This window comes from Olea europaea, chromosome 22 (genome assembly GCF_002742605.1).
Source record: "Olea europaea var. sylvestris chromosome 22, O_europaea_v1, whole genome shotgun sequence".
Classification (NCBI taxonomy): domain Eukaryota; kingdom Viridiplantae; phylum Streptophyta; class Magnoliopsida; order Lamiales; family Oleaceae; genus Olea; species Olea europaea.
The window spans coordinates 346,635-356,146 of NC_036258.1; the positions used below are offsets into that span (position 1 = coordinate 346,635).

Genomic DNA, 9,512 nt, shown 5'->3' on the forward strand with positions numbered 1-9,512 from the left:
ATTTTTTAATTTTGAGAGTAATTTTTTTTTATATATTTCAACAAGCTCTCTATTTTGATTCTTTAATTTATTTTTTTCCAATGAACATTTAATAATTTCTTAAATAAATATAATTTTTTTATATATTAATGAGCAATCAATTCAAATGTAATTTGAAAAATTTAAATAGTAGAATATTGAAATTTGTAATGTATTAATGCAATCATTGTACATTAAGAATAGAGAATGAGTTTGGCTTTCTAAACTTAGAAAGTTAAACACAAGCCCTATTTTAAAAAGTTTAAATAGAGTATTTTGGAACTCATTTATAAGCATTGACTCTCTGAAATAGAGAATATTTTGTGTGTAAAGAGTCTCTTCCAAGTTGGTTTCTTTCCTTAACTAGTCGAAGTCCAATTTAGGGTTGGAATTAGTTATGTTTGGTAGGTGATGTTAAAAGTTTAAGTGATTATCAGTGGTGAGTAGAACAAAATATTTTGATGAACTGGACTCGGATGCAATTCATCTTGATTATTGACAATGCTAATGTAAACTCCGTTCTAGTACAACAGCCAAGGCAAGCAATACGTCAGCAGTGTCGAGAAAACACCACTGCACATGCCCTTCCTCCGCCCAAAATCGTTGGCTTCACTGGTGGAATCCGCCGTTTCAACTCGGTCCATTCTTCTAGGTCGGGCCGCCCATGCCCAGATCATTAAGACTCTGGGTCTAGGCCTTGATGCTTTCCTCTCCAATCACCTTATAAACATGTATTCCAAGCTAGACCGTCCCATCTCGGCCCACCTTGTCCTTTTCCATACGCCGGTCCACGTTCGTTCTGTCGTCACCTGGACCTCCCTCATCTCCGGTCATGTTCAGAACGGTCATTTTGCCGCTTCCCTCTACCACTTCTTGAACATGCGCTCGGACTCTATTCATCCCAATGACTTCACCCTGCCTTGCCTTTTTAAGGCCTCGGCTGCAGTTTGCTCGCCTCTCCTCGGCCAGCAGTTCCATGCGCTTGCTATTATATTGGGCCTGATCAATGATGAGTTTGTTGCGTGTAGTGCTTTTGATATGTATTCCAAAACGGGCCTCTTGACACATGCAAGCAAGCTGTTTGATGAGATGCCATACAGAAATATTGCTACCTGGAATGCGTGCATTTCGAACGCGGTGCTTAATGGGAGGCCTCTCGAGGCCATTTCTATGTTTATCGAACTCTTAAAAGGTAATCTCGAGGCTCCAAATTCGATTACGTTTTGTGCATTTTTAAACGCATGCTCAGATGGTAAATTGTTGGTGCAAGGGCAGCAGTTACATGGCTACGTAATTAAAGGAGGGTACGAGGCTGACATTTCGGTCTTGAATGGGTTGATTGATTTTTATGGTAAGTGTCGGGAGGTTAAGTTTTCTGAGCAAGTTTTTGATAACATGCGTGAGTATAATGTCGTATCATGGTGTTCCATGGTGGCAATTTATGAGCAAAATGATATGGGGGAGAAGGCATGCGAGGTGTTTTTGAAATCAAGGAGAGAGGTAGTTGTGCCGAGTGACTTTATGGTTTCAAGCGTGCTCAGTGCATGTGCAGCACTGGCTGCACTTGAAATGGGGAGAGCAGTTCATGGTCTTGCGGTGAAGGCTTGCATTGAGGAGAATATATTCGTTGGAAGTGCACTTGTGGACGTGTATGGTAAATGTGGAAGTATAAAGGATTGTGAGAGAGCATTCCACGAAATGCCGAGGAGAAATTTGATTTGCTGGAATGCATTAATCGGCGGATATGCTCATCAAGGACACGCCGATATGGCACTAAAATTGTTCAAGGAGATGACAAATTGTGGGGACTCCCAAGCAGTGGTACCTAATTATGTAACTTTTGTGTCTGTGTTGACAGCATGCAGTAGGGGTGGGATGTTGAAGATGGGGATGTATTTGTTTGATTCAATGAGGGGGAAATATGGGATTGAACCAGGGGCAGAGCATTACGCTTGTGTTGTAGACATGCTAGGGCGAGCTGGGTTGGTGGAACGTGCTTATGAGTTTATAAGAAATATGACTATACGGCCAACAGCTTCGGTGTGGGGGGCTCTATTAGGAGCTTGTAAAGTGTATGGGAAGCCAGAGCTGGGGAAGATTGCAGCTGAAAATTTATTTGAACTCGATCCCCATGATTCTGGAAGTCATGTTCTACTTTCAAATATGTTTGCTGCCGCAGGTCAGTGGGAAGAGGCCAATGTTGTTAGGAAGGAGATGAAGGATGTGGGTATTAAGAAGGGTGCAGGATACAGTTGGATATCTGTTAAGAACTCTGTCCACGTTTTTCAAGCTAAGGATACATCACATCATCGAAACTCTGAGATTCAGACAATGCTAATTGAGTTGAAAACAAAGATGAAGGCTGCTGGATATGTACCTGACACCAGTTTTGCTCTCTATGATTTAGAAGATGAAGAGAAAGAATCAGAAGTTTGGTACCACAGCGAGAAGATTGCACTTGCATTTGGCCTTATTGCCCTCCCTCCTCGAGTTCCTATAAGGATAACCAAAAACATTAGGGTTTGTGTAGACTGCCACAGTGCATTAAAGTTCATATCTGGCATTGTTGGCAGAGAAATTGTTGTGAGAGACAACAATAGATTTCATTGTTTCAAGGACAATCGATGTTCATGTGGAGATTATTGGTGAACAAGTGCCTTCTTTTGTTGCGATCTATACTTCTCAATGGAAGCTTTTTCTACCAAAAGCTGTGCTCACTGAAACTTTAAGGTCGTTTATCCTTCTCCTGCCAGTTTTTGGTTGCTAGTAGTTGAACATGCAAAATTCTGTTTTGAAATTATGAGGTATATTTGAAATTGCAGGTTATGGCATACTCTAAGGGGGTAAAAGGGAATCTATCTTGTTTAAAGAAGCATCTTCTTTTCGTTCTTGCTCTGGAAATGCAAGCCCAGGTATTCAGTTAGTACATTGTTTCAACATACTTGCTTTTCTAATTTGCAGTTTGTAGTAGTTGTCTTGGTATTTGTTCTTTTCCGTTCTTCATTTAAGTGATTGAATGCAGCATTGTATTTTGTTTCCTCATCTCTAATTATTTGTAATCTTAGGATGATTGCCAAGTGGTTGTGTTTCCCAGAGCTTGGATATTTTATCAACCTAAATACATGGTGTCTTGATGTTCTCAGATGAGTATGATTTTTTTCCCTTTTATTTTCTTCTCTTTAATATATTAATAACATAAAAAGCAAAGGTCTCAAATGTGGTTAGGTTGGACTCTTAAATTTATCCATCAGTTATGAGCATTAGTTATTACTCATTTAGTTTAATTTCATATAAATTACTTGTTAAGAACACTGTATTACATCAGAAATTCGGTTCCTTTATTCTGATCTAGATGCTGACCTAAAAGATTTGTCCCACATTTGGCCAGTTAACAGTACTAAAAGGAACCATTATGTGCTCTCTCCAAAATAAATAAAAGTAGAACACTGTTTTATGCATTCTAGATTTAGTTGCTCACCCCTTTTGTCTTCTCAGGAGATTTTTACATCAAATATGTCTTTATATACTTCTACATGCCGTATGTTTTCGCTCTCAACGAGTTGGACTACTATATGGCTGTACGTTTTTGTGATGGCATCAGAGTTTTGAACCCCCCTCTTACCTGAAATGGCTTCTATAGTTTCTTTAACCATATTTGCTAAAGATGAAGAGTTTCAACCTTGAGATCGTGTGTATTAGTTTAACTCTCATTTTCCATCTCTTGCGGAAGTTTATACATTAAGCATGTGTTCACTTTATCACCTCTGCAGCACTGACTGTGGTTGCGCCACTTTGGAATTATGGGCAGGGAAGTTCTCAATATCCAACTCGTGTGCTTCTATATCTAACATGTTTTCCTTTCCTTTTGCGTTCAGCTTTCAACATTTCCCCAAGCTGGGGAGTGAAGAAAAGGAGTGCAGTATCAGAAAGGAGAAAGGCATTGTTGGAAGCAAAGGTGAGCTCACACTAGATCAAGCCCTCACAAGATGACTCTAGGACTTTCTCTTGAACAAATTGCATCTCTCTCTCAATTGCTTATCAAAATTTGTCTCTTACAATTGCTCAACTCTTTTGAATACAAAGCTAAGACTCCTATTGGTACTTTTTACTATGAGAATATTATTTAATATGTATTCATGAATCCTGTATCTAATTTATGTTACATGCATATATGAATAAATGGACTTCAAACCTGAATACATTTGACGTGTAAATTATGAATACTATTAATCTAATATTTTCATGATTCTTCTTATAGATTTAAGGATAAATAATTATTTTGGACTACCCTATAAACCTCTTCAACATTCATACAAGTCTAGATCAACTTCCAAAATCCTTGTCGAATGCCAAACTTATCGGGCAACTTTCTCATTATTTTTTCTTCTATGTAGTCACATTCAGAAATATTGACTTCACATCCTTTTGAAGACACTTTCCATCCTACCAAGGCGCTGTTGCAGTAATTAATCAAAATGTCTCTGATCTATTCACTGTTTCTTAGAGTTGTCTATAATGTGTAATCATTATCTTTCTCTAATGAATTGGAGTAGGAACCAACTTTCCACTCTTTAGTTTTCGCCAACTTTCTCATTTCCTTTTTATTAGTATTTTTGGACCTCATGGCGCCTTTAACAGGATTGGTTTTCAATTACTAATTCTTCCTTAACTAGTTCCAAGTATAATATTTTGTAAATTTCCATAATGTGTGCTGCCATTATTAGCCATAGTTCTCTGAAATGATATAGGTTCTATATTTAGAAAAGAAAATTTATTGGGATTGTTCTGGTTGTCATCATTATTTTGTCCTTGATACATCATATTGCAATGTGGATACTACAGCTAGCGTATACATTCTCTTATATGATGTCTGCCTGTTATGAATAGAACCATAATATCGATATAAACTCGTTGATGGTATTATATGGAAAGCTGTGGTTTTAACTATTTCTTTGGGTAGTTTTGATAGAAAGGAACTCCAGAATGTTTGAAGAAAAAGAACAACAGCTTGGAAATTTATGGGAGAGCAAAGGTTTTGGCTTCTCTACAAGCTTCTTCCATATGGTTATTGGCTATTCGTTTTGCCTCAGCAAAAGCTTGATAAGCTTACATAGGAAGCCGTGATTTGGCTATTTTTGACAGAAAGTGACTCAAGATTTTTCTGTCGAAAGAGAACAACTGCTTGGCGATTTTTGGGAGAGTGCATAGTTTTTCTCCGTATGTATTCTTTTTCAATCTTTACTTGTTCTTGTTTGGTAGAAGGTGTGATATATCTTATAATTCTTGATTCTACTGTTAAACACGTTTTCTCATATTTTAAGAGAACTCTTGGTCTATTCATGTGTGTATGTTTATTCCTTGATTAGTAAAATTCTATTTCTTATACCAGAATTCTTTCTGGGTATATTCTCTTATATCTCATTCCACATTGCATTAGACGTGTTAATGTGAATTTTTTGGACTTTTATTCATGTTCAAACAAGATTTTTCAAAAGTGCATTTGTCCTGGTTCTTTTCAGCTTATAGCCCCATTTTTTCGATCGAACTGGCCTATGGTATTTATTTAACGTAACTTTTCCATTAAGTTATTGTGATAATTGCAATAGGTGATTTGACAGCCTCCATAGAGAATGAGAGAAAATAATGAATCTGCCCCCATTAGAAAGTTCCAAAGTTTGGGGGCTTTGCAAGATCAATTAATATTGACTTCTGTACAAAATTAAGCATTAGTAAGAAGATGGGGGTAGTTAGCAGATTCTTATGGACCTCTGGTTCACACAGAATTATGCCTAAAATAATTGCACTATTGGTCCTAGTAACAAGTTGGTAGTCGACCTTTAAAAAGGAGAAACTTACTCTTCGATCTCACTCTTTAGTTGCAAATAAGTTCGTAAGAATGGTTTCAGAATCTTCATTAAATAATCACATGGTCCTAAAAGAAACATCTCTCACTACAAACAAATGAGAAGCAAAAGTTTGCTTATAACTGAGATCGTGAGTTCATGTTTAGCTAATGTTTATAAATTGTTCAAAATTAATAAACAATGTTTTGTATATATATTTCATAGGATCCACTTATTCACTAACCATTTCTATTTATTTATAATTCAAACTATTTATAAACACTATCCAAACATGCTTATACGCTAAATTGTCACATGGCTTTCAGAGAACAACCTCATTTCAAAAGATTTGGCTTTGAAAATCAAGATTTATACGTTTTAATTATTGAGGTTGATAGTGCAATTATAACGAATGACTCAAGGCCAATTATCTTCTTTTAAAGATCGGAGACCTATATGTGACTAGAGCAATAGACAGGGACCAATGATGCAAATTTCCCTTATTTTAAGGGATTAAACTCTAAAGTTTGATTCTACGATGTTCATTTCTAAATGTTGGTGCTTTGACCATAACTTAAAAATACAAAGATTTAATTTTGAACAAAAAACGAAAAAAAGACTATAGTTTCTTTTATGTCCATTGAGCATAACCATTATTTATAACAAAAAGTCCCTTTTCGTATTTGAGCCTTTTTAAGAATGACATTATTAAAATAGTCATGACTTTTATGATTAAGCGCCTATCATTTAGCTTATATTTCTGTTACAAAATAATAAGCCACAAGAAATTTCCAAGTTTTTAGACCTAATCATTCTGTATATTTCTGTGTAAACTCAAGTTCCTTTAAGATTGTAATAGCAATTTTTATTTATTACTTTGCAAGAACTTGAAAGGGTTCTCTTGATTCTCATTTCTTGATCATAAATGAGCTGATTGTCACAAAAAGTTTTCCATTTTTGTTTCTCTTCCCTTTTTTTATTCCTTAATTGATTCAATTGCATTGAACAGCACAAAAGATAAGAATAGGTTGACTTATTAGAATGAGCAAAATGTCAATGGTGGGGGCAAAGTGCCTGTACTATATATTTGCATGCCCTCAGCTAGTTGAACTCCATCTTCACCAGGCAAAACACAAATTAATTCTTTCAACAGAATCTGCTGGAATTCATGGCAAGAAGAAACTTATCCTCCCGCTTTCTCTTCATAATTTTGTGTGTTCAGCTTAAAATAAGTAGCTCACAATTGTCATCTAATTACTACTCCACTTCCTGTCCAAAAGCTCTTCTCACCATCAATGCGGCCATCACTAAAGCACTGTTTAAGGAACGTCGCATGGGCGCTTCATTGCTTCGCCTTCATTTTCACGATTGCTTCGTTAATGCAAGCTCTCTCTTTCACTCATCAACCTTCCATTAAGTTACACAATTGCTTATCATTGACATAAGCAGTTCAAATCTCCTTTAATTGTCATGTGTGGCCCTCAAATATCCAATTTTATAAAACTAGCTTTTGTTTTCCGACCGTGCTACATTGTCAGAATTATTTGCCTACTTCCTTGACAATATGTTATGCCATTTTGTCATTGGACTATTTAAAAAACAATCAGTTTTTATATTTAATCATCTGCTGCCAACACTGCATCTCTCAAGTAGGTGGGCAAAAAATTCTATTACAAGGGCATATTCCTTTGTTTCCAACTTGAGAGCTGGTGCCCATAAATTTCAATTGAGGCATATTTTCACAAGATCACATGACAATTCAGAGGAATTTGAACCATTTGCTACTCATCTAATTGTTCATGTACAATAATCTGCACGTATACTTAACTGTCAAAATGGTTTTCATTTATGGATTTTACAAGGTTTTTGTGTATGAAATGTATCAACAGGGATGTGATGCATCTGTTCTACTAGATGATACAGCAAGTTTCACAGGGGAGAAAACTGCCGGACCGAATAATAATTCATTAAGAGGGTTTGATGTTATCGATACTATCAAATCTCAACTAGAGACCTTGTGTCCCAAAGTTGTTTCGTGTGCTGATATTTTAGCGGTTGCAGCTAGGGATTCTATTGTTTCGGTAATCTCCACATCCATCCTAATTTCTTTTGGTGTTTTAAAGTCTGTCCGATAATAGGAGTGTAAAACTCGACTATGTTGACCAGTACATCATACTGTGCCATAAGCTAGCCTGTCTAGAGAGACAAGCTGTAATAAATGAGCACGACTCGTCTCTCTAAACAACTAATGATATATTTGGTAGGTTAGATTGAACAAAATTACGTAATAAATGACAAAGGCAACTAGGCAAGACTAGTCTCTTATTATCATTAATATTGTCGAATTGACCACCTTACCAAACGTAATTAACTGTTCGCCTCCCAGTTTAACATGAAATTAACTACGAACAACACCCAGAAAACCGCTAACAATGTTTTGGTTGTCTGTTTATTTCGTGAAGCTGGGTGGACCATCATGGGTGGTTCAACTAGGGAGAAGAGACTCAACCACTGCAAGTTTAAGTGCTGCAAACAGCGAGATTCCGTCCCCTCTAATGGATCTCAGTGATCTTATCTCAGCCTTCTCAAACAAAGGCTTCACTTCAGAAGAAATGGTTACACTTTCAGGTACTAGGACATTCTGTTATTTCCCTTCAACTCGTCCCAATAAAGTTAAGGTCAGCTACGTTAATCCTTTTTCACAACTCCGTTCCATTCGTCACTGATCGTTACATTTGTATACAGGAGCTCACACGATAGGACAAGCGAGATGCATGGCATTTCGTGACCGAGTCTACAACGAAAGCACCATTCTTTCATCTTTTGCAACATCCCTGAAAACAAACTGTCCAAACACAGGCGGAGACGATAATCTTTCACCTCTAGATGCAGCAAGTCCTTTCTCTTTCGACAATGCTTATTTCAGGAATCTAGTCAATAACAAAGGCCTCTTGCATTCTGACCAGCAACTCTTCAGTGGTGCTTCGACAGATTCTCAAGTCACAACTTATAGCACCAATCCTGCATCATTTCGTGCTGATTTTGCTAGTGCAATGATCAAAATGGGGAGCCTTAGCCCACTTACAGGGAACGACGGTCAGATCAGAACCAACTGCCGGAAGACAAATTAAGCTTGGAAATGAAATAATCTTTTACTGCATTTTTAGACTATTAATGTACCAAATAAGTGGATATATGCATATATAAGTTTTCAGGAGGGAAGAAATCGTCTCGATGGATAATACTAGCTCTTCCAATTGTAATGATTGAAAATAATTAAATAAATGTTTATTCTCTGTGTAGAATATTGTCATTGCTTTACTTTATTTCCGCGAACAACATGGTAATTACCGGTATATACTAATTAATGGAATGTGAATGCACAAATCAAAGAACAAAGACTGTCAAGAATTACATCAAAACATTTCAGCCGAAAGAGAACAAAGAGAGCAGCAATTAGTCATTCCATAAGTACTGGCCTTAGAGGCATTTATAGTCTGCCACGAACTACATTGTAGTTTTATGAACCAGGAGCTTCCAGTTTCGAGGATCAACTTGTAGGAAATAGAAGTGGACTTAGGAGGAGGAAATGATTTTCTATTCAATTGTGGACTTGCCTTCAACTCAAAATTGCATAGGTATTTNAGCTTT

The 9,512-nt window shown here is 36.7% G+C and overlaps 2 protein-coding genes across 4 annotated transcripts; both read left to right on the plus strand.

The window, feature by feature from the left end:
• Positions 1-367: 367 nt before the first annotated feature.
• LOC111371267 (pentatricopeptide repeat-containing protein At4g14850) lies at positions 368-5,403 on the plus strand. Of its 3 annotated transcripts, none has more exons than XM_022993158.1 (5): positions 368-2,748; positions 2,841-2,930; positions 3,084-3,165; positions 3,894-3,973; positions 4,979-5,403. In XM_022993158.1, exon 1 carries the CDS (start codon positions 598-600, stop codon positions 2,665-2,667), a length of 2,070 nt encoding a protein of 689 aa, XP_022848926.1. In that variant the 5' UTR covers positions 368-597; the 3' UTR covers positions 2,668-2,748; positions 2,841-2,930; positions 3,084-3,165; positions 3,894-3,973; positions 4,979-5,403. The 3 variants fall into 3 exon arrangements, with proteins under 3 accessions (XP_022848926.1, XP_022848927.1, XP_022848928.1); XM_022993159.1 differs by having other exon boundaries at positions 4,988-5,403; XM_022993160.1 differs by lacking the exon at positions 3,084-3,165.
• Positions 5,404-6,969: 1,566 nt separating this feature from the next.
• On the plus strand, positions 6,970-9,168 carry LOC111371268 (cationic peroxidase 1-like). Its single transcript, XM_022993161.1, has 4 exons — positions 6,970-7,242; positions 7,751-7,942; positions 8,324-8,489; positions 8,607-9,168. Exons 1-4 carry the CDS (start codon positions 7,030-7,032, stop codon positions 8,990-8,992), a joined length of 957 nt encoding a protein of 318 aa, XP_022848929.1. The 5' UTR covers positions 6,970-7,029; the 3' UTR covers positions 8,993-9,168.
• The last annotated feature ends 344 nt before the right edge of the window (positions 9,169-9,512 follow it).